Raw genomic sequence first — 25,349 nt, forward strand, 5'->3', positions numbered from 1 at the left:
AGTAATCTGATATACAGCTTTCATTAAAAACTGTTAAAATGAAAAAAATAAATAAATAACAGCTTTTCTAAATGTTGGGGGAAATCTCCACTGTCATTACTCAGTCAGAATTTGTGTTTAACTCATATATGCCTAAGGATCATTCTGGGTTTTTTTGTTTATTTAGGGGTTGGGGATGTGTATACATAGAAATGGTTTTCTTCCTTTTTTTTTTAACATTTACTACAATAAAAAGCATTTCACGACCATGAAAAAAAAATAACAAGAAAATCTGGAGTAGCAATACTTAGACAAAATAAACTTTAAGACAAAGACTATGAGAAGAGACAAAGAAGAATCCCACTACTAATCACACTTTAGGGTATTTATCCGAAGAAACCCAAAATGCTACTTCAAGGGACATATGCATCTATATGTTCATTGCAGCATTGTTTACAATGGCCAAGATGTGGAGGCAGGCTGGGTATCTGTAGATGGATGAATGGATAAAGAGGAGGTGGTGCATATATGCAGTGGACTATTACTTGGCAATGAAAGGGCATGGGTTCTTGCTATCTGTGGCAGCAGGGATGGACCTGGAGAGTGTTGTGCTGAGTGAAGTACGTCAGACAAAGACAGATGCAATGTAATTTCACTTATATGTGGAATCTAAAGAACAAAATAAATGAAACAGAAACAAACTCATAGATACAGAAAACGTTTTGATGATTGCCAGATGGGAAGGGGTTTGTGGGTGTGGGTGAAAGAAAGGGAAAGAGATTAAAAAGTACAAATTGATTGTTACACAGTAGCTATGGGAATGTAGGGTACAGCATAAGGAACATAGTCAATAGTATTGTAATAAATATGTGTGGTGTCAGATGGGTACTAGATTTGTTGTGGTGCTAGACAGGAGGGGTTTGGGGCACAGGGTAAAAAGGTGAAGGGATTAAGAGGTGCAAACTGATAGTTAGAAAATAGTCTTGGGGATGTAAATTAAAGCATAAGGATTATAGTCAATAATAAGGTAATAACTATGTATAGTGCCAGGTGGGTACTAGACTAGTCAGGGGGATCACTTTTGAATTATAGAAATGTCTAACCACTATGTTGTACACCAGAAATTAATATAAAATAATATTGAATGTCAAATGTGATTGATTAATTTAAAAAGTGGGGGTGGGGGGAAGATGAAGGGGAATAAGAGGTCCAAATTTCCAAATTTCCAAAACAAATAAGTCACAGGGATGTAACGTACAGCATGGGGAATATAGTCAATAATATTGTGATAGCGTGGTACAATGTCAGATTGTTGCTAGACTTATCATGGTGATCACTCCTTTATGTATATAAATGTTGAATATATGGTATACCTCTGAAACTAACATAATGTCTGTTAGCTATATTTTTAATAAAAATCTTTTGGAAATGTATAAGAACTTTATATAGTTTTAATATTAGCCATTTATCAGTCATTTATCAGAGGTATTGTTTGCAAATATCTTCTCCCATTCATCTGATTGCATTTTTGTTTTTGTTAATGGTTTATTTTGCTGTTCAGAAGCTTTTAAGTTTGATGTAGTCCCATTCATTTATTTTTGCTTTCACTTCTCTTGCTTTGGGGTCAAGTTCACAAAATCCCTCTGAGACCAAGGTCCAAAATTTAGTGCCTATGTTTTCTTCTATGTAATTTATTGTTTCAGGTCTTATAATCAAGACTTTAATCCATTTTGAATTAATTTTTGTGTGTGGTGTCAGATAACTGTCTAGTTTCTTTTTTTTGCATGTGGCTTTCCAGTTTTTCCAACATTTATTGAAGAAAATTTCCTTTCTGCATTGTATATTTTCAGTTTGTTTGTTGAATATTAGTTGCCCATATATGTGTGGGTTTATTTCTGGGATCTTAATTCTCCACCATTGTTCTGTGTGTCATTTTTTTCTGCATTACTATGCTGTTTTGATTACCATACCTTTGTTGTATAATTTGAAGTCAGGGATTGTGATTCTTCCAGGTTTGTTCTTTTTTCTCATGATGCTTTGGCTATTTGGAGTCTTTTGTTGTTCCAGACAAATTTGGGTTTCTTGTTCTATTTCTGTGAAAAATACTATTGGGATTTCAATAGAGATTGCATTAAATTTGTATATTGCTTTAGGTAGTATGGCCATTTTAACAAGTTTAAAATTCAATCTGTGAACACGGAATATCTTTGAATTTCTTTGTGTCTTCAATTTCTTTCAACAATGTCTTGTAGTTTTCAGTGTGTAGGTGCTTCACTTCCTTTGTTAGTTTATTTCTGGCTATTGCATATTTTTTTGTAGCAATTGTAAATGGGATTGTTTTCTTCATTTCGTTTTCCAATATTTAATTGTTAGTATATAGGAATGCAATGGATTTTTCTATATTGATTTTGTATCCTGAAACTTTGCTATATTTGTTTATGGTTTTTAATAATCTTTTAATGTAGTCTATATGGCTTTCTATATGTATATAGAATCATGTCATCTATAAATAGTGACAGAGTTACTTCTTCATTCCCAATTTGGATACCTTTTATTTCTTTCTCTTGCCTGATTGCTCTGGCGAGGACTTCCAACACTATGTTGAATGTGATCTTTGAGTAAATGCCTTTAGTTTTTGACCATTGAGTATAGTATTAGCTGAAGGTTTGTCATACATGGCCTTGATTATGTTGAAGTACTTCCTTCTATACCCATTTTGTTGAGAGTTTTAGTCATGAAAGTATCTTGTCAAATGCTTTACCTGCATCTATTAATATGATCATATGATTTTTATCTTTTATTTTATTAATGTGTATGACATTGATTGATTTGTGTATGTTAAACCATCCTTGCATCCCTGTAATAAACCCCACTTGATCGTGATGTATTATGCTTTTAATATATTGTTGTATTCATTTTGTTAGTATTTTGTTTAGAATTTTTGCATCTATGTTCATCACAGATAATGCAATTTTCTTTTTCTGTGTTGTCCTTGCCTGGTTTTGGTATCAGGGTAATATTGGCCTCATAAAATGAGTTACGAAGTATTATTCCTTCTTCAATATTTTTGAAGAGTTTGAGGGTTGGTAGTAAAACTTCTTTCAATGTTTGGTAAAATTCACCAGTGAAGCATCTGGTCCTGGATTTTCCTTTTTGGGAGGTTTTTGATTATTATTTCAATTTCCTTATTAGTGATTGGTCTACTTATGTTTTCCAGTTCTCCATAGTTCAGTCTGGGAATATATTTCTAAGAATTTGTCAATTTCTTCCAAGTTATCAAATTTGGTGTTGTATAATCTTTCATAGTATTCTTGTATAATCCTTAGTATTTCTGTGGTGTCCATTGTAACATCTCTTCTTTCATTTCTGATTTTATTTGAGTATTCTCTTTCTTTTCCTTAGCCAGAGGTTGTTAGTTTTATTTGTATTTTCAAAGAACCAGTTCTTTGTTACATTAATTTTTTTCTATTGACTTTTGTCCTCTATTTCTGCTCTGATTATGATTTCCTTTCTTCTATTGACTTTGGGACTTGTTTGTTCTTATTTTACTAGTTCTTTGAGGTTTAATGTTAGATTTTTTTAAATTTGAGATTTTTCTTGTTTCTAAGGTAGGCCTATAATGCTATAAACCTCCCTTTTACTACTGCTTTTGCTGGATCCCCAAATTTTTGGTATGTTATGTTGTCATTTTCATTTGTCTCTATGTATATTTTGATCTCTTATTTCATCTTTGACCCAATAGTTGTTCAGTAGCAGGCTGTTTAATATTCACATTATTTGTGTTTTTTTCCAGCTTTCTTTTCAGAGTTAATTTTCAATATCATACCACAGTGGTCAGAAAACATGCTTGGTATGACATCAATATTCTTAAAGTAATTGAGACTAGTTTCGTGCACCAATATATGGTCTACCCTTGAGAATGTTCCATGTGCACTTAAGAAGAATGTATATTCTGTTGTTTGGGGATGGAAAGTACTATTAATATTGGTTATGTCCATTTGGCCTAATGTGTCATTTAAGGCCGATATTTCCTTATTGACTTTCTGTTTGGATAATCCACTTCTCTCAATGGGGTATTCAGGCCCCCTAATATAATTATAATTTTGTCCCTTTAAGTCTTTAGCAATTGTTTTATATAGTTTGGTGCTCCCAAGTTGAGTAAATATATAAAGATAATTGTTATGTCTTCTTGATTAATTGTCCACTTTATCATTATAAAAAGTCTGTCTTTTTCTCATGTTAACTTTTTTTGTCTTGAAATCTATTTTGTCAGATATAAGTACAGCTATACCCACATTTCTCTGGATGCCATTTTTTGGAGTATCATCCTCCACCCCTTCACTTTGAGCCTATGTTTCTCCTTGGAGCTGAGATGAGATTCCTGAAGGAAACATATAATTGGGTCTTGTGTTTTAATCCATCCCGCTATTCTCTGCCTCTCGGATAGTAAATTCAATCCACTTACATTTAGGGTGATAATTGATAAAAGGACATACTACAGCCATTTTATCTTTTGCTTTTTGGTTACTCTGGATCTCCATTATTTCTTTTTCCTTGTGTTTCAGTGAGCTTGTGTGTGTGTGTGGTTTTCTATGATTTTTTTTGTCCATTTCCTTTTTTCTTAGCTTTGGGTTTTTATTTGGTGGTTACCTTTATGTTTGTATAAAATATCTCATATATACAATAGTTCTTTTTCTTTTGATTGCATCTTAGCTTCACTCATCTGTGCAAGTTCAGTTCTTTACCCCCTTCCCTTTTATGTTCTTGTTGTCACAAATTATCCCTTTTTATCCTGTGCATTGTTTCTAAATTGCAGAAGTTATAGTCTTTAAAATGCTTTTTTCACTTTTTAACCATTATAATTGTTTAATGTCCTATTCTGAAATAAGGTTGTAATTTCTTGTTTCTGTCTGTATTTTTGCCATCTTACTCAAAGTTTTGTATACTTTTACCTTTTTGTTTCAGGTTGAAAAGCTACTTTCAACATCTCTTGTGAGGCATGTCTTATGGCGGTAAATTGCCTCAGCTTTTGTTTCTATGGAAAAGCCTTTATTTCTCCTGTATATCCAAAGGATACCATTGTTGGATATATTATTCTTGACTGGTGATTTCTCTCTTTCAATATTTTGAATTTTTCATTTCACTCTCTCCTGGCTGGTAAGGTTTCTGCTGAAAAATCTGATGATAACCAAATGGGGTTTCCTTTGTAAGTTACAGTCTTTTTTTCCTGGCTGCCTTGAGAATTCTTTCTTTGTCATTGACTTTGACAATTGCAGTTAAATGTGCTTTGGAAAAGTCTTTTTTGCATTGAGATGATTAGGTGTTCTGTTAGTGTCTTGATTTCAATGGTCCAGCTCTTTCCATAGGTTTGGAAAATTCTCGTCAATTGTTTGTTTCAGAGGCTTCTCTGTTTCCTTCTCCTCCTCTCCTTCTGATATACCCATTATTCTTATATTGCTCTTTCTAGTGGAGTCAGATAGTTCTCATAGAGTTCTTCCTTTTTTTTCTCTTTTTTTAACTCAGTTCTCTCTTCTGTCACCTGAGTCATTTCTAGATTTCTGTCTTCGAGCTTGCTAATTCTCTTCCATCTGGTCTGTTCTGTTTCCAATGCTCTCGAATGCTTTCTTCATTTCATTTATTGAGTTGTTTAGCCCCAGAATTCCTGTTTGGTTCTTTTTTATAGCTTCAATCTCTTTGGTAAAGTACTCCTTTCATTCATTGACTTTATTCCTGAGTTCATCAAAATGCCTTTCTGAGTTCCCCTGTATGTCATTTCTTTTCTTTCTTTTTTTCCCTCATAATTACAATCTTGAATTCTCTGTCATTTATATTACAGTCTTCTGTTTCTGGAGAGTTTTCATTTTCTTTCTGAGCTACCTTGTTACCTTGATACTTGATGGATCGTTTCTTTGCCTGGGCTGTTGAGGTAGTGAACTCTTATTTTTCGGTACTGTTTTGTTCTTAACAGTTCAGTAAGTTGATAAGTAGAATTATTTCTTTTGTTTTCCAGTAGACGGTGCTATCATGGAAGTTTTGGTTTTCTCTTAGTTGCACTACTAGCACCTCTGGGATCTTGGTGGGGCAGTATCACCTCGGTAGTGGGAAATGCCCCATATTCCTGAATAGGTGGGCATCCTGTTTCCAGGTCACTTCCCTTTCAAGGTACCACCCCCAATGTGGAATGTAACAGGTGATGCAGCTCTAGGCCTGAGTTCCCTGCACTGCCTCCCTGTGACCAGAGGCTGTCAGCCACACTGTGCTATGTGAGGCATCTCCACTGCCTCTATCAGTACACATCATGGGTGAGGGAGGCCGGGAGGTGGGTTCATGGTCTGCTGATTTGCCTTCTTGCTAGTAATGGTGCTAGTCCACTGCTAACACCCTGCTGAGCCACTTCACCACCTAGTTCAGCAGCAACTGGTGCTGGCTACTCAGGCTGGAATGTTGCTTCTGCCCCTCTGGCCCTCCAGTGTGCCACGTGAGAGCTGCAATTCAACTCCTTCCCTGCTATCATGTCTGCTGGGACTGCAGTGAGCCCTGGACTGTGTCTGTGGGTCCCGTTTTTGTCCTTCACCCCTGCCTCTCCTGCTCCTTCTGATATGCCCACCTTGACGCGTAAATCTCTCAGATGTGTTTGTGTCAAGCAGGGAGTCCTTTGTTGAATTATAATTGTTAAACTTGTTGTAACTTCAAGGGGAGGCACCAAGGGGCCTTCTCACTCCATCATGATGCCTATGTAACCCCAGATTTAGGGGTCTTAGGGGTAATGTTAGGGTTAGGGTTAAGTTTTAGTGTTAGGTTTACAGTTAGGGTTAGGGTTAGGATTAAGGTTATGTTTAGGGTTTAGGGCTAAGGTTAAGTTTTAGGTAAGTGTTAGTGTAAGGATTAGGTTTATAGTTTAGGCTGTGTTCAGATTTACGATTAGGTTTAGGGTTAGGGCTAGATTTTGTGTTTGGTTTAGTGTTAGTGGTAGGATTAGACTTAGTGTAAGTTTGAGTGTTAGGTTTAGATTTTGTATTAGGGTTACGATTTACGATTATGCTTTAGTGTTGATTTTGAAGTAGGGTTAGTATCAGGGTTAACATTACAATTAGAGTTTAGGTTTAGTATTACCGTGTTTCCCCGAAAATAAGACTTAGCTGGTGTTGCCACGCAGCAGCCTACCCATCTGTCTCCTTGTACCTGCCCCCAAAGAAAGGAGAGTCTGTGAGACGGATTCTTTCAGGGACTTTGCTACACCTTTGTGAGTGCACCTTATGTCTCCATGTGGCCCCAGAAAGATGGCTGGTCAGCCAATGACGAGTAAGATTCCCCACAGGGGGGAAACTCAAGCCAGGTGCAGTGGAGTGGGGACCAACAGGAGAACCCATGGAGTTCACAGAGGTGGGGACAGCCCCCCCACCTAAGGAAAGCCTCTGCCTCTGTGGCTGCATTCCTTCCCAAAACCTGCAAAGGAAGTGATTCAATGATGTGCTCTCCATCTATTCATATGCATATAGGTTTTGTCCCTTGGGACATACATACATCCTGAGACTTATGGTTCAGCTGCCTGCAGGGAAGGATGATTGGCTTGAATCAGTTTCCTATTATAATGTATGGGATTCACAGACCTTGAGATTGACAAGCTTTATCTCCTTTACTTCCGCACCTAATAAAAGCTAATGCATACGCCCGATTAGGCGCCCAGTCCTTGAGGTTGCAGGTCCTTTGGCCTCGCTTACACTCTATTCATGGCTACTGTCTTTCTTAATCCTACGCCGCCCTCCTCGCTCTCCACAACCCTCCTCATGCGGGAGGCGACAACCTGAAAATAAGCCCTAGCATGATTTTTCAGGATGACATCCCCTGAACATAAGCCTTAATGCATCTTTTGGAGCAAAAATTAATATAAGCCCCAGTCTTATTTTCAGAGAAACACCGTAGGGTTAGGTTAGAGTTCATAATAGGGTTATGGTTAGTATTGTGATTTGGTTTAGAATTGGGGTTAGATTTTTATGTTGAGATTAGGGTTAGTGTTAGTATAGGCTTGGAATTAGGGTTATGGTTAGGATTTACGGTAGGATAGGTTATGGTTACAGTTAGGATTAGTTTTAGGGGTAAATTTAGGATTATGGTTAAGTTTTTATTTAGTTTTAGGATTTTTTTATAGTTAGGTCAGGGTTACAGCTCAGTTTAGGATGAGGGTAAGAATTAGGATTAGGAGGTTGGCTTAAGCTTAAATTTAGAGTTAGGGTTAGGTAAAAGTTTAGTGAGGTTTAGGGACAAGTTTAGTTTTAGGATTAGGTTTAGTGTTAACAGTTAGGGTTTAAGTTCAGGGTTAGTTTTGGATTAGGTTAAATGTTTTGATTAGTTTTAGGTTTAAGTTTAAAGTTATGGTTAGAATTTAGGGTTGGGAATTGTGTTAGGGGTAGTATTAAACATAAGGTTAGGGTTATGTTTCAAGTTTTGTTTATGGTTAATGTTAAGATTAGGTTTAGAATTAGGGTATGGGTAAGGGTTAAATTTAGGGTTAATTAGGGTAAGGGTTAGAGTTAGGATTACAGCTGTGTTAAATTTAAGGTTACAGATAGGTTTAAGGTTTGAGTTAGTGTTAGGGTTACTTTTAGGGTTATATTTACATGTCAGATACTGGTTAGGATGTAGAGAAACTGGATCACTCATACATTGCTGGTGGGAATGTGAAGTGGTATAGCTGCTCTGGAAAATTTTGGCAATTTCTTATAACAATATGGTTCATTTAAATTGGAATTTTCATATGATTTATTTTGCAAATAGTATAGATATCTGTACAGACATAGCCATTTTTATTTTAATAAGCCAAATTTATAGTAAAGGGGGGAAAGATAGCAGAAATAAAGTAACAGAGAATTTCAGAAATATCTGATTCTATAGGTTCCTGCTTCTATTGTTCCCACGTCCAAGATCATTCCTCTAGGTGCAAGGGTCCCATGGGAATAGTGACAAGATAGTGACTTATATTAGATGCAGGAGCCCAAATACTTATGGCTATGAGCGTCCAAAACTTATATATAAAACAATGTAATTCTGGATCACCTATCTGACCACTTTGGGGTTATCCATTTTGATTGATTTGAATCAGATGACCTGGCTTTGTATATGAAAGATGCTTCTGAGACTATTACTAGATCGGTCTAGGGTGTATCTGGGGTTAATTCTAATTCAAAACCATGATTTATATTTCCCCAAGGGATTCAGAACCCCTTGGGGGTAGATTCTAGCCTTCTAGGCTATCTCTGTTGTGACTCTAGAACTACTTCAAGTCAAAGAACCTGAGGGTCCAGCTATGTCTCCCCTTAAAAAATTTTGAAGTTCTTGCCAAACTTGTGAGCTAGATTATTTTTAATTAAAGACTTGTCTCCAGTATAAAAGTGCCTTGAAGAAGGAGCTGTTTCTTAAGTTTCTTTCCTCTAACACCAGAGTGTCTGACGTTCTGAAAATTTAATCTGTTAGTCATCTGCATTCAAATACACAAAACTTGTGAAAAGACTTCAATTTTAGCTTAGAAAGTTAAAACTATGTATATTTATGGTTGTGTATCTCTACACATATACATATGTCATATTTAGAAATTTTAAATAAACAGATTCTAGCTATCATAACTAAGTGGTCCTTCTTAATTCAACAAAACATATTTTACTTGCAACAAATATAAGCTGCTCCCATCAACAAGGAAAAAATGTGCAAAAAGTTACCATTGTAAACATAAAGTAAGAATTCATCCCACAAATGAAGGCACAGAGTTAAGTTCTGTGGAAGTAGACATGGTTTCTCCTTTCAGGGAGCTTCCAGTTTGGTGGAGGCTTGAACAGAGGCATGTAAGAGAGGGATCCTTTCCATTCAGAGATGAAAAGGAAGCAAAAGGCAAATAAAATCAAAGATGGTCTGCAGACTACATTAACCCTGTACTGAAGTCATGAGTCTACTCAGTAACACCACATGGGAGGCAGGTGTAGGAATGGTGGTGGGTAGATAAAAACAGCAGAAGACAATTATAACGTGACTTTTTTTTTTTTTTACCTCATTAACCAACAAAGTAAAACCCTATTTATTTTAATATACAACCACCTCCTTTTGCTAGCAACCATTTCGTAAGGTAAAATGAGCCAGAAAGAAAGTGAGTATGATTCACTGAGTCTTCAGTCTTCTCCTAACAGTCTGTATCAGGAGTGCTCACGTGGGGGTGATTTTGCCTCCCAGGGGACATGTGGCAATGTTTGGAGACATTTTTGACTATCACAACTCAGGGGATGCTTACGGCAGCTACAGGCAGAGGTAGGGATTGCTAAGTATCCTATAATGCACAGAATAGCACCCTAAAACAAAGAATTATCTGTCCCCAAATGTCAATAAAGCTGAGACTGAGAAACCACGTCTTGGTTGGATCTGGAAAAAAGAACTGCACAAGTCTATAGCATAAAAGCACTTAGTGCCACTCCAGGACTGTGGAGGAGCATTCTCCTCCTTGGTAAGACAGCTACAGACGTCCTAAAAATGTAAGGTAGATCCATAATGGAAAAAATAAGACGTGATGAGAAAGATTAGCACGGAATTTTAAAAAACCACTTTAAATGTTAGCATACAAACGAAAAATGAACTTGACAGATGGACAATATTTTTGCTCAACTGATTTTGATTATCAACTGTTTCTATATCAATTGTTTCTACAACCACAAAAGCAAATGTGGTCACCTTTCTGATTTAGGTTCAATCTGACAAAAGATTTACTAAACTATGTCAATAAAAACAGTCTGAAATATTGAAAATAAAAGAGTAACTTCTAGACTAACAAAAAAATTAGCTAGCCACTGATTTTTGAGATGCTCAATTCCAATAAGAGGTATTCAACGTTACTTTCCCACATTATCTAAAAGTTCTGAAAACCTTTATTTTGTGGTTTTATGATAAGAAAGAAACATGTGAAAAGAGATGAACTAATCAACTTTTAGGTATTAATAATATTATAATTCAGTATACCCTAATACAAAAAGACAAAATTATTTCCTATGACACACAGCCACTGAGAAACAGATCCTATAAGAAACAGAAAAATGAAAGAGCAGCTTTCAAATGATTTTGGTAACAGAGTTTTTAACTGGCCACTAAGCTTTGTCAAAGGACATAAAACACACAGAGAATGAAAAGAAGAATAAGATATTATCTACATAATGCGATTTGACTTATTACAGTAAACAAAACACTTAGACGTAACAAAAATATTTCCCAATCTTAGTTAATGGAGTTAATATGTGTATGGTGTCAGGTGGGTACTAGACTTATCAGGGGATCACTTTGTAAGTTATGTAAATGTCTAACCATATGCTGTACAGCTGAAACTAATATACTATCGAATGGCAGCTGTAACTGAAAAATTAAAATTAAAAAAATTAATGAAATTAATGATACTATATACGTTTGCTATGATGACTCCATCAAAAAATTTAATCATTTTAAGAAGACAAAGTTCAAAGAGATGGAATTAGTAGAAATGCAATTTGACCCCTAATTCTATCAAATCTGACTGTCTCTGAAATAGACATATATGACAGCGACAACAAAATTCCCTGTAACAGTCATTTCTTTCATTATATTATTTAACAGCTACCTCTGTAATAGGACTTTATGTGATAAAACCTGACCAAGAGGGAAGTAAATTCATTATTGCTGCAAATGTAAAAGGAATCTAGCCCAAATGTGAGAAGGGGCAAATAACCTGAGAACAGGTTGGAAGATGGCAATTTTACACCTAGATTTAAGTGGCCTAAAGCTACTCACAACTCTTACTCCTCTACACTGTTTCTATGGAGCAAGTTTGAGAAGGGAGACTGTCCCTACCCCAGTCTGTGGCTCTATGGCTCAGCAGCCCTCTGGCAATCAATAACATGGATACGCTCCCCTCAGCTCTGTCAGGTACCCACTGCACATATCTCATATGGAAGAATAGATTGGATGAAAATTAAAAAGATACCTGGACAAGTTAAAATACACCAATGAAGACAATTCTTAAGTCACTGGTAAATTAGGGAACTTTCTTCAAATTAAGCTCTGTCAATTAGGCACTTAATAAAAACAAATGACATTTATGCAAGCACCTCAACAACTTAGAAAGATAAGAACAGAAGAAAGGCAAGATTTATATTTACTACCTACATTTTGTAAAAAATGGGATGTTATACTTTAACCAAAGGTTTTTTAAAGAAATAGTATTTGAGAAAAAAACACAATATTTTCTTGTTCCTTATAAATCAATACCCTTTTTAGTTTCATTAACTAAAATTATTTTTTTCAGTATTTTTCAGTACATAAGTAATGCTTAGATTTGGGTGAAGAAAAATTAAGGCAGTGTCTTTAAGCCCAATAAAGGAAAGAACTGACTAACTAGCCTATCTGAGAGGGACATGGAACTCATACGTGGATGTAACATTGAATAATTATGGCTTTAAATATAAAATACTAATGTTTCACAATTGCACATTTCCTCAGTTATTCTTCCTTTTTAGCTGTATGGACTCTGAATAGTCCACTTAATTTTAAATAATTAAACGAATAATTTCACATTATTTTGCAACAGCATGTGAGGGTGCTAGGCCCAGAACTGTCGATTTGGAGAGTAAACAATTATGTTCACATATACAATTGATCAGGGATTTAAAAAAAGGAAGACCCATGGCTGTCAAAATATGGTTGCTAACGCCCTTTGGAATTTGCTACAAAAGATATAAAGTTTTGAGGTGTTGCTGCCTGACAACCTTACCAAGGTTTGGGTAAACATAAATGAGGGTTTAAAAATTGTTTGTTTTTTCAAAAAAGGAATGCTTTTCCTCTCAGGTTGCAAAGCTCACTTTAAATCTTCTTCTCTCAGTGGTCGTCATATCAGTATCCCTGAGCTTTGTCCCATCTGCCCGTCACATCAGCCAGCCATCTGTGGTCTCGGTCATTCCATTCAGTGCTACGTCTTGTACCAATTCATGGAGCGTTTCACTGCTTTGACCCAGTTTTCCATACTCATTTCATACTCGTGCCATTTCTTCTGTGGCTTGAAAACTGTTTCACTTTGTCTCAGTTTCTTTAGTTCCTCTTTGTCAGTCCAAAACCCTAGAGATGAAAACATTACTCTCAAATTTTAAGGCAAATGAATCCATAAAGTTTATCTACAAACCTATGTGAATTGGTACAAAGGTAAACAATTATTATTTTAAAACACAATCCAAAATATTTTGTTGCTTTTCAGTTTTGTTAGATTGACTATCCCTAGGAAGAAATACTCCAGGATTTTTAAATCTTTTGGTTTCTAACGACCAGCTTTACTTATGTGAAGCAGGGCACCAAATCATTTCTAGAACAACTACACTGTGTCATCATCTAATTTCATGACTTGCTATTAAGGAAAAAAAGTAAGAAATAGAATTATTTGCTTTTCTACAATTAAAAAAACACAGATAAATTAAGATTTTTGTCATGTATCTTGACGTAAGAGGCAACTACCTAGGATACGCCTAAAATTCAAAGTAGCGAATTAATGTATTACCTATTTTCTTTTTCGAACTATTCCATGTCCTACAAGTTAAATTCCTGTTCAAGGCAATATTAGAGTTCTGGCACATATTGATTGTTCTTTACAAAGAGGATCATGTGATTTCTAATAATAAGCAGCAAGAAAACACATGCATGACTATGATCACAAGCAGCCTGAAATGGTAGAGGTGTCTTGTTAACAAACTTGGTACACCTCACCGACTCTGAAGTGTTAACACAGTTGACAAACCTTCATGAAGTACATTTTCTCTTACCAATAAAGCTGACACATAAAATTCTCTCTTCTGAAATTTTCTGTCGGGTCACATTCTTTCTATTTACAAAGTCACATTTTAGACTTTCTATATTTAAAGATAATTTATAGAAGTTTTAAAGAGACTAAAAATAGTTTTAATTAGTATACTATAGTTAGATAAATCTAGTCATAAATTTAAACACGGTCTTAAAATCCTTATTTCCAGAATTTATTATTTACAATAAGGCATACATATTTTTAAAAGTCATTTTATTAAATATACATTGAATAGACAGTTTCTGAGTGAATTTTGAAAATACAGAGACTATGCATAGACTTCAGGCCCCAAATTTTTTAAAGAGAAGGGGTCCAACCAGAAATCTCAGCTTTCCTGAGAAGGTAAAACTAGTGCCTTGTAGTTGGTAAAGTATCTCTGTATTAAAAAGATTTGAAATTAAACATAGATATAATGAAGTAGATAAAACTCTAGCCACTATGTTATGTGTGAATAATCTGCATGTGTTTGTTATTTAAAATATTTTCAATGTTCAAAGGAATCTGACATTTTAGTCTTATGAGGTAAAAAGTGAAGAAGAATTTGATTAACCTTATAAATAATATTAGACTTTTATGAGAATTTGATTTACCATAATTATAAGCATAATTTATTCAATTTGCAAGAGTTGTTTAAGTACTTGAGAAGATTTTCCTTGTTACAGGTCTAAGTTTACTCAGTCAGGCATGTGAAACTATTTTTAAAAATCAATCATATTTAATTTTTTTTAAAAAAAAGATTTTATTGGGTAAAGGGAACAGGACTTTATTGGGGAACAGTGTGTACTTCCAGTATTTTTTGTCAAAGTCACGTTGTTGTCCTTTCAATCCCAGTTGCGGAGGGCTCCAGGTCCAGTTGCTGTTGCTAGTTACTCCCATACCTTGTGGGAGTCGAACCAGCAACCTTGTGGCAATATTGTGGCAACTTGTTGGTTGAGAGGACGCACTCCAACCAACCCAGCCATCTGGGAGTTCCACATTAAATTTTTAAAAGGGTTGAAATACGTAAAGAATTTAAATTTGTAAAAAGGAATGATTATTTAAGGGAAAGTTATTTTCTTCAACTTGAATTATTCAAACATCAATCAATGAACAAATGAAAGTGACTGTATTAATTTTATTCAAAATTAACATATTTTTAGAATAAAGTTGAACTTACCAAGATTTCATGGTTTTCGGATTTGTAACTTCATTATAAAATATCTTGTTTTGCACAAACACTCCTCCGTTCCATAAAGGAGCACATTAAAATACTCAGTGTCCAAGGTGCCACCCGCTTCTTAGGGAGGCCCAAAGTGGCCTCCACACAGCCATTCTTTACCCCTCCCAATTATCCTTTCACTAATTGCCAAAGTGATCTGTCCAAATGTAGATGTGTCCATGTACCTCCCCTGCTTAAAATTCTTCAGTGGCTCTCCAAAGTCTTGACAATCAAGTCCAAACTCCCGGGTGTGAGGAATGCACCACACCTGGACGTCTGTGTACCTGTCCAGCCTCCCCTCTTGCTCTCATGGCATCAGCTCTCACCATAATGGGCCAGAACCTTTGCAGGAGCTGCTTTCTCGGTTGGACAACTCACCTATTATCCTCTCCTTATCTAGCTGTCTGCTAACCCCTTCAGAACTGACCTTTACTTTGTCTCCTCTGGGAAGCCTACACCATTAGCATAATACTATAGCTGTTTCCTGGGTTTTCACACCAAGTTTAATAATTGGTTGACTTGTCTAATGGCTCCCATCAGAGACTCCCAGAGCAGAGACTATCTTTTAAACTCTTTATTCCCAGCTGTGACCATCATGTAGCAGTGTGCTCCACAAATGTTCAATAAATAAAAGAACGGAATTGTTGCTAATGCCAAAGATAAGCCTATCTACTCAGAAACTTTATCCAGACTCATCGCCTTGCTAAAGACCAAAGCAGTTGAGAATTAACTGTCCTCACCTAATACTTTTGACTGTAGGAGTGAAGTAAGGATGGGAGAGGAGCAGTAAGACCCATCCACGAAGGCACTCCCAGGCGTTATTTTGTGAATAATGTGCATATATGTATGGAGCTTAACAGACACCAAGGCTTTCCAAACCCTCTCTAGGGTTTTGCAATTTGGGAGGAGAAATGCTATCTGTAACAAACAGTTTGCGGTGCGGACGGGTGGCTCAGTTGGTTAGAGCACGAGCTCTGGGCAACGGGGCTGCCAGTTCGATTCCTACATGGGCCAGCGAGCCACACCCTCTGCAACTAGAATGAAGTGCAGCTCCTGGGTGGCCAGATGGCTCAGTTGATTGGAGCACAGGCTCTCAGCCACAAGGTTGCTGGTTTGATTCCTCAACTCCCTCAAGGGATGGTGGGCTGCACCCCCTGCAACTAAGATTGAACACGGCACCTTGAGCTGAGCTGCCGCTGAGCTCCCGGATGGCTCATTTGGTTGGAGCATGGGCTCTCAACCACAGGTTGCAGGTACGACTCCCGCAAGGAATGTGGGGCTCCATCCCCTGCAACTAACAACAGCAACTGGACCTGGAGCTGAGCTGCGTGCCTTCCACAATTAAGATTGGAAGGACAACAACTTGACTTGGAAAAGTCCCGGAAATACACACTGTTCCCCAATAAAGTCCTGTCCCCCTTCCCCAATAAAATCTTTTTGAAAAAAAACAAAAAGAAAAAAGAAATAGTTTGCAAGACAGACAGCTCATTTTTATCAAATCCATACATACCAACAGCAAGACCAGCTAGAGAAGCTGCACCTAGGCATGACATATCAAGGTGGACGGGTCTGTCTATAGTCTCATTAATCAGGTCTGAAGTCATCTGCATGACAAAACTGTTCTTACAAACTCCTCCATCTGCCCTGTGAGGAGGAGCAAGATATTAGAGATAAAGTACTGCAACAAAAGCATAAAAATATTAATAATTCTTTTTAAAATAGACACATATTTTTCAGATCCTTGATTTCATTTTTTAAGTTTAATTTTTTAACTCCAAGATTCTATCACTTAGCCTTTATCTGAAGATAGAGGATCTTACTAGATAATCTTGAAATATTTTTCCTGATTTGCCATCAGATTTCCCACCTGCCCAGTTTGTCCTGGGACTAGTTCAAAATAGGCCAAGAGAGCTAAGCCAAAACAGAAATTCATTTGCACTTTCTCGCAAAGAAAATTGCATGCTCTTGTGCCAAGAGGATAGAAAGCCACACAGCCAAACACGAGATTTTAAATCTTAGTATACACATGGGTTCTACGATCCTCCCAAATTCTCTATTCTATTCTCCATAAGTCTAAAATCGGCTTTTCTTTGCACTCAAAATTCCTATGACCGAGAATTTTGCTACAAAGCAGCTAAGTTTAAGTTCCTTTTGAAATCCTAAAGAACCATAATGATGAAAATCCTGGACATCACAAAATGGCGGCATGAGATGAGCATCTAGAAATCTACCCTGGAATTTACAAAAAATTGAACAACTGTAACTCCATAAAGGACTCCCTGCACAGCAGACAGGCAAGACGAAGAGGCCCACTACTGAATTCACCTCCAGGTGGGCGAATCGCGCGAGCGGGGGAGGAGGGAAAGGAGAAGTGCGGGGACAGAGGCGCCCAGGCGCAGGACGTAGACCTAGCTCAGTGCTCCGAGCTCGCTGCATCCCGGAACTACCACACCTACGGGAGAGGGAAGAGCTTGGACTGCTAGGGCTCCGTTTATGGCCCACAGGGCTGAGGGGACAGCATATAACAGGGCTGAACCCAACGTTCACGTCAGAGACCTCGGAGAAAAGACTGAGGGAAGAGGGCTGAAATCGGTGGTTTAAGCCCTCACTCAGAGCGGAGAACGGAAGCCTTAGGCACTGAGACTAGCGGCCCCCTCCCTACCCTCCCAGAGCTCGCCCCGCCCCCACCTGCCCAGTGCTAGAAGCGATAAAGTAGCAGTGTCAGATCAAAAGAACAGAACATTTGCTGTTCTGAGAACTGTGGTCAGCAGACACAGATTCGCAGCCCAACTAGTTCCGGCAAAGGGGAGGGAGCTGTGGAAGTGGGACCAGCTGTGGTGGTGGTCGCCGCCATTGCTCTGGGCCACCTCTCACAACTCACCCCACCCCTGGCCCCACCTATCTGGGCGGATCCCTGCAGGAGGAAACAGAGCTGCTGAAACACACAGGCTCTGAGTCAGGTGCAGAAAGAGCTTTGGAACTTCAGAAGCTCTTCACATCCCAACACAGAGGTGGCGCCATATGACCCAGAAGAACTGTTAACAGAGGAGAAGCCTGCATTCCAGGGAATTGCCCCATTGTGTGAGAAGACTGAATAGTGCAGTGTGAGAGAGAATAAAAGGCTGCAGTTGGAAAGAAAATAAAACATTCTACCAACATCTACTGGAAAACAGAAGAAAGACCTTTTTCTATCAACCTGTTGCAGAACCCACTCCTGTAGGGTCTAGGAAGACAAATAATAAATCATTAATTGCCATGAATAACCAAGGCAACAAGACAGCTCAGAAAGAAAAGTCTCCAGAAAATGAACTTAAACGATATGGAAATATGTGAATTAAATGACAGAATTCAAGATTGCAGTTTTTAAAAAACTCAATAAAATATATTGCGAGAAAACACAGAAAGGAGGTTTACTGAACTCAGAAAACAATCAAAGAACAAAATGAACATTTAACAAAAGAGACTGAAATTTTAAAAAGAACCAAATAGAATTTCTGGAGATTAAGAACTCAATAAAAAAAATGAAGAATGAAGAATCAATGAGACACAGCTTAGATAGTAGAATTGACCAAGTGGAGGAAAGAATCAGTGACATCAAAGATAGAAATCTGAAAATGACACGGATGGAAGAAGAAAGAGACTTGAGACTTAAATGAAAGAACTCTACAAGAACTTTCTGACTCCATCAGAAACAGCAATATAAGAATAATGGGCATACTAGAAGGAGAAGAAAGAGAGAAGGAAACAGAGAGTATATTCAAACAAACAGTCAATGAGAACTTCCCAAACTTGTGGAAAGAACTGGATCCTCGAATCGAAAGCAAATAGAACACCAAATTACCTCAACCCCAACCGGCCTTCTCTAAGGCACATTGTATTGAAGCTCTCAAAAATCAACAATAAAAAAAAAATCCTCAAGGCACCCAGGGAAAAGAAGATGGTAACCTACAATGGAAAACCTATCAGAACTTTTATTTTTTATTTATTTATTTTTTTAGTGCTTCAATAAAAAAACAAATAAAGTACCAATATTATATTTTATTCCAAAAATAATAAAATAAAATAAGTCATGAGGATATTGTAATGCACAGCATGAAAGCTATAGTCTATAATACTATGTTGCATACTTTAGCAACTTTAAAGTTGCTAAAAGAGTAGATCTTTAAATAAAGTTGCTAAGAGAGCAAAAAAACAAAAAAACAAACAAACAAAAAAGAAAACCTATTAGAATATCATCAGATTTTTCAGCAGAAACTGTACACGAGGGAGTGGAACCAAATATTCAAACTATTGAAAAGAGGGAAATTATGAGCCAAGAATAATATCTCCAGTAAAGATATCCTTTAGATATGAAGGATATACAGAAGCAGATGGAATTTCCTAATATACAACCTGAACTACAAGAAATACTGAAGGAGGCTATCCGATCAGCATCAATAGGGATAATTTGTGGCAACCAAAACATAAAAAGGGGGAAGAGTACAGGACTGAACAGGAATTTGGGAATAGAAAGTAAGCGTGCTGAAGAAAATGGAATACTCTAAATATCAAACTTTCTTGTACATAAACTTAATGGTAACTACTCAAAAAAAACAAACAAAAAACCCAGAACTGAAATACATAACGTAAAAAAGAAGAAACAGAAAGAAAAATCATATAATACCACAACACAGAAATAACAGACAACAAAAAAGGCAAAGAAACAATAGAGATACAGGCTTACCAGAAAACTAAACATAGAATGATAGGAAATTCTTACATATCAATGATCACTCTAAATGTAAATGGATTGAACTCACCAATAAAAAGCCACAGAGTAGCAGATTGAATCAACCATATGCTGCCTCCAAGAGATACATCTCAGCTACAAGGACAAGCATAGACTCAAAGTGAAACGGTGGAAATTGCCACTTCAAGAAATGGTACCCAGAGAAAATCAGGTGTAACCACATGATATCAGATGAAACAGACTTCAGGATAAAACAGGTAACAAGAGACAAAGATGGACATTTCATAATGATAAAGGGAACTATACAACAAGAAGACATAACAGTCATCAATATTTATGCCCCCAATCAGGGAGCTCTGAAATATACCAAGCAACTACTAACAGAACTAAAGGGAGAAATTGACCAAAACACAATCATACTAGGGGACATAAATACATCATTGACAGTTATGGATAGATCATACAAACAGAAAATAAAGAAATAGGAGCTGACACATTAGATGAAATGGACATAATTGGCATTTATAGAGCACTTCATCTAAAACCTCAGACTATAGAGTTTTTTTTCTAATGTACATGGAACATTCTCAAGAATAGACCATATACTGAGACATAAAACTAGTCTCAACAAATTTAAGGAAATTGAAATCATACCAAACATATACTCTGATCACAAGGCTTTGAAATTGGATATCAACTACAAAATAAACCAGGAAAAACACAAATATGTGGAGAGTAAATAACATACTTTTAAAGAACAACTGGGTCAAAAAGAAATAAGAGGAGAGATCAAGAGATACATAAAAACAAATGACAATGAAAATACACCCTACCAAAATTTTTGGGATGCAGCAAAAGCAGTTTTAAGAGGGAAATTTATATCATTACAGGCCTATTTCAAGAAACAAGAAAAATCCCAAATAAATAACCTCACGTAACACCTTAAAGAACTAGAAAAAGAAGAACAAGTGAAACCCTGGGTCAGCAGAAGAAAGGAAATAACAAAAATCAGAGCAGAACTAAATGAAATAGAGAACAAAAACACAACAGAACAAAATAAAAGTGACAAAGAACTGGTTCTTTGAAAATACTAATAAAATTGACAACCCTTGCCTAGACTCACTAAGATAAACAGAGAAAAGACACTAATAAACAAAATCAGAAATGAAAGAGGGGAAGTTATCACGGACACCACCGAAATACAAAGGATCATCCAAGAATACTATGTAGGACTATATGGCAACAAATTCAATAACCTTGAAGAAATGGACAAGTTCTTAGAAACATATGGCATTCCTAGGCTGAACCATGAAGAACTGGAAAATCTAAATAGACCGATCACCAGTAAGAAAATGGAATCAGTCATCCAAAACCTTCCCAAAAGCAAAAGTCCAGAACCAGATGGCTTCACTAGTGAAATCTACCAAACCTTCAAAGAGGATCTAATACCAATCCTGCTCAAACTTTTCCAAAAAAATTCAAGAAGAGACAGTACTCCCTAACTCATTTTATGACGCCAACATTACCATGATACCAAAACCTGGTAGGGACAACACAAAAAAAGAAAACTACAGATCAATATCTCTGATGAGGGGGCCAGCCTGGTGGCTCAGGCGGTTAGAGCTCCATGCTACTAACTCCAAAGGCTGCCGGTTCAATTCCCACATGGGCCACTGGGCTCTCAACCACAAGGTTGCCAGTTCAACTCCTCAAGTCCTGCAAGGGATGGTGGGCAGCGTCCCCTGCAACTAAGATTGAACACGGCACCTTGAGCTGAGCTGCCGCTGAGCTCCTGGATGGCTCAGTTGGTTGGAGCGCATCCTCTCAACCACAAGGTTGCTGGTTCGAATCCAGCAAGGGATGGTGGGCTGTGCCCCCTGCAACTAACAACGGCAACTGGATCTGGAGCTAAGCTGCGCCCTCCACAACTAAGATTGAAAGGACAACAACTTGACTTGGAAAACAGTCCTGGAAGTACACACTGTTCCCCAATAAAGTCCTGTACCCCTTCCCCAATAAAATAAAAATATATATATATATATATCTCTAATGAATACAGTGCAAAAATCCTAAACAAAATTCTAACAAACCAAATTCAACAATACATTAAAAAGATTATTCATCACAACCAAGTAGGTTTATCCCAGGGGCACAAGGATGGGTCAACGTACACAAATCCATCATTGTGATATATCACACAAACAAAGCAAAGAACAAAAATCAATGATTATATCAACTAATGCAGAAAAAGCGTTTGACAAGATACAACATCCATTTATGATTAAAACACTTAATAAAATAGGTATGGAAGGAAAATACCTTAACATAATACAGGCCATATATGACAAACCCTCAGCTAATCTCATAATTAACGGTGAAAAACTGAAGCCCTTTGGGCTGTCCCCTATCACCTCTACTTTTCAACATAGTGTTAGAAGTCCTCACCAGAGAAATCAGGCAAGAGAAAGAAATAAAAGACATCCAAATTGGGAATGAAGAAGTTAAATTGTCACTCTTTGCAGATGACATGATGCTATGTATAGAAAATCTAAAGACTCCACCAAAAAACTATTAGAAACAATCAACGAATACAGTAAAGTTGCTGGCTACAAAATCAACATACAAAAGTCCATTGTGTTCATATATACTAACAACAAAATCTCAGAAACGGAAATTAAAAAAAAAATTCCTTCTGCAATTGCAGCAAAAAGAATAAAATACCTAGGAATAAACTTAACCAAGGATGTGACAGACCTATATGCTGAAAACTATGACATTTCTAAAAGAAATTGAAGAAAAGACAAAGAAATGGAAAGACATTCTGTGCTCATGCATTGGAAGAATCAATATAGTTAAAATGGCCCTAATACCCAAAGTAATATACAGATTTAACGCAATCCCCATCAAAATCCCAATGGCATTTTTTAAAGAAATAGAACAAAAAATCATCAAAATTATTTGGAACCACAAAAGACCCCGAATAGCTAAAGCAATCGTAAGAAAAAAGAACAATACTGGAGGTATCACACTCCCTGACTTTAGCTTGTACTACAGGGCTACAATAATCAAAACAGCACGGTATTGGCAGAAGAACACAGACCGGTGGCATAGAATTTGTAACCCAGAAATAAAACCACATAAATATGGACAGATAATTTTTTACAAAGAAGCAAAAAACATACAATGGAGAAAAGACAGCCTCTTCAATCAATGGTGATGGCAGAGTTGGAAAGCCACATGCAAAAGAATAAAACTGCACTGCTATCTGTCACCATGTACCAAAATTAATTCAAAACGATCAAAGATTTAAGCATAAGACCTGAAACAATAAACTGCGTAAAAGAAAACACAGGTACTACACTTATGGACCTTAGGTTCAAAGAGCATTTTATGAATTTAACTCCAAAGGCAAGGGAAATAAAAGCTAAAATAAACGAATGGGTCTATATCAAACTTAAAAGCTTCTGCACAGCAAAAGAAACCATCAGAGGCAACCAACTGAATGGGAGAAGAATTTTTGCAAACAGTGCCTCCGATAAGGGGCTAATATCCAAAATATACAAGGAACTCATGAAGCTCAACAACAAAAAAACAAACAACCCAATTGAAAAATGGGCAGAGGACCTGAAGAGACATTTCTCCAAAGAGGACATACAAATGGCAAATAGACATATGAAAAAATGCTCAACATCACTAATCATCAGAGAAATGCAAATAAAAACCACAATGAGATCTCACCTCACCCCAGTCAGAATGGCTATCATCAACAAGACAAATAGCAACAAGTGTTGGAAAGGCTGTGGAGAAAAAGGAACCCTCATACAGTGTTGGTGGGAATGCAGACTGGTGCAGCCACTATGGAAGGCAGTGTGGAGGTTCCTCAAGAAATTAAGAATAGAATTACCATATGACCCAGCAATCCCTTTCCTGGGTATCTACCCAAAAAATATGAAAACAGTTATACATAAAGACACGTGTGCTCCAATGTTCATTGCAGCTTTGTTTACGGTGGCCAAGACATGGAAACAACCGAAGTGTCCTTCGATAGATGAATGGGTAAAGAAGTTGTGGTATATATACACGATGGAATATTATTCGGCGTTAAGGAAAGATGATATAGGAACATTTGTGACAACATGGATGGATCTTGAGATTATGATGTTAAGCGAAATAAGTCAGACTGAAAAAGTAGAGAACCCTATGATTTCACTGATATGTGGTGTATAACCCGAAAACAACAAAAGAACAAGACAAACAACTGAAAGAACAAAAACTCATAGACATCTACAATAGTTTAGGGGTTACCAGAGGGTAAGGGGGATGAGGGATCGGGGTTCTAGTGAAGGGTGAACGGGGTCAAATATATAGTGATGGAAGGAGAACTGACTCTGGATGGTGAACACACAATGTGAAATATAGATAATGTATTACAGAATTGTACACCTGAAATCTATGTAACTTTACTAACAATTGTCGCCCCAACAAACTTTAATTCAAAGAGAGAGAGAAAAAAAAAAGAAAATCCTAATAGCAGCTACTACTTACTTCTAATTTCTTATTAAATCCATTAGAAACAAAGTTTACATACCGGATTTTTGTTATAGGAATATGGATTTCCTTCTGCATCACCTCATATAACTGTTTGTTTCTAGTTTAAAGAAGAAAAGTTTTTAAAGGAAATTGAAATCATAGTAATTCTCTATTTTTCCCTACCTACAAGAATTTATTTACATATTTATAAACTATGCAAACAATATTAAAAACATTTGTTATGCTAACTGGAAGTTGATAATAGATACTCAAATAACAAGAGGCTCAGGGCCTTGTGATTTCCACCTTGAAACAAACAGAAAACTTTAATCATAAACTGTTCCATATTCATGAGAGCCACATTCTTAATTTTAATAAGATATGCATGCACCATAACAAGAAACACAGGAAAATATGCGTAAAAATGATTTTGATGATTCAATCTTTTATTACTAGTTAGGTTTAAGAAAATAAAATAAAATAAAATAAAATAAAATAAAATAAATAAAATAAAATAAAATAAAATAAAATAAAATAAAAGCATTACTAGTTAGGTTTCTCCTTCATGAATAAGGGTACAAAAACCCTTGAAAGTCCAAATTTTGAATTTTTTATGCTTAGGAAATTGGATATTTAAAAAAGTCATTCAATTTTCAGATATCAAAAAAGAAATGCTAAAAAAATTAGCAATAACAGATTATGTCATATACAATATGAACTAAACCAAAGGTATAAACCCTCGGTTTAAATTAAGAAATTTCCAGTTTAGTACAAATTAATAAAAGGAAACAGCAAAACTGTATAGGGAGGGAGGGTTTTAGGGCATACTTTGGTACCTGAAAGCTATTGCCTCCAAAATTGCTCGTACAAGGTGGTGTTTACTGGTGGAAGGCTTCAAACCCATAAAAGAGGCACATGCGTAGGGGTCATTTAGTGGAGCCTAAAGTAGGAAAAAGTCAGAACATAGTGTTATTGTTATAAATTATACCTACAGACTTGAAGTCATGTTGTACAAAAAACATGACCATGTTAGAAAAAATGCCTAGTAGAGTTAAGTAGTTTTAAAA

General features: G+C 36.5%; 1 protein-coding gene across 4 annotated transcripts in view; it reads right to left on the reverse strand.

The window, feature by feature from the left end:
* Positions 1-11,068: 11,068 nt before the first annotated feature.
* Positions 11,069-25,349, reverse strand: part of GK5 (glycerol kinase 5) — a 94,986-nt gene continuing 80,705 nt past the window's right edge. For all 4 annotated transcript variants that reach the window (XM_081070483.1, XM_081070482.1, XM_081070485.1 and 1 more), the window contains 4 exons: positions 25,119-25,222; positions 24,341-24,400; positions 16,534-16,667; positions 11,069-13,092 (listed from right to left, as the gene is read on the reverse strand). In XM_081070483.1, coding sequence (XP_080926609.1) covers positions 12,947-13,092; positions 16,534-16,667; positions 24,341-24,400; positions 25,119-25,222 — 444 coding nt within the window. In that variant the 3' untranslated portion in view covers positions 11,069-12,946. The remainder of the gene's footprint in view (positions 13,093-16,533; positions 16,668-24,340; positions 24,401-25,118; positions 25,223-25,349) is intronic.

This window comes from Rhinolophus hipposideros, assembly GCF_964194185.1.
Source record: "Rhinolophus hipposideros genome assembly, chromosome: 2".
NCBI classification, from domain to species: domain Eukaryota; kingdom Metazoa; phylum Chordata; class Mammalia; order Chiroptera; family Rhinolophidae; genus Rhinolophus; species Rhinolophus hipposideros.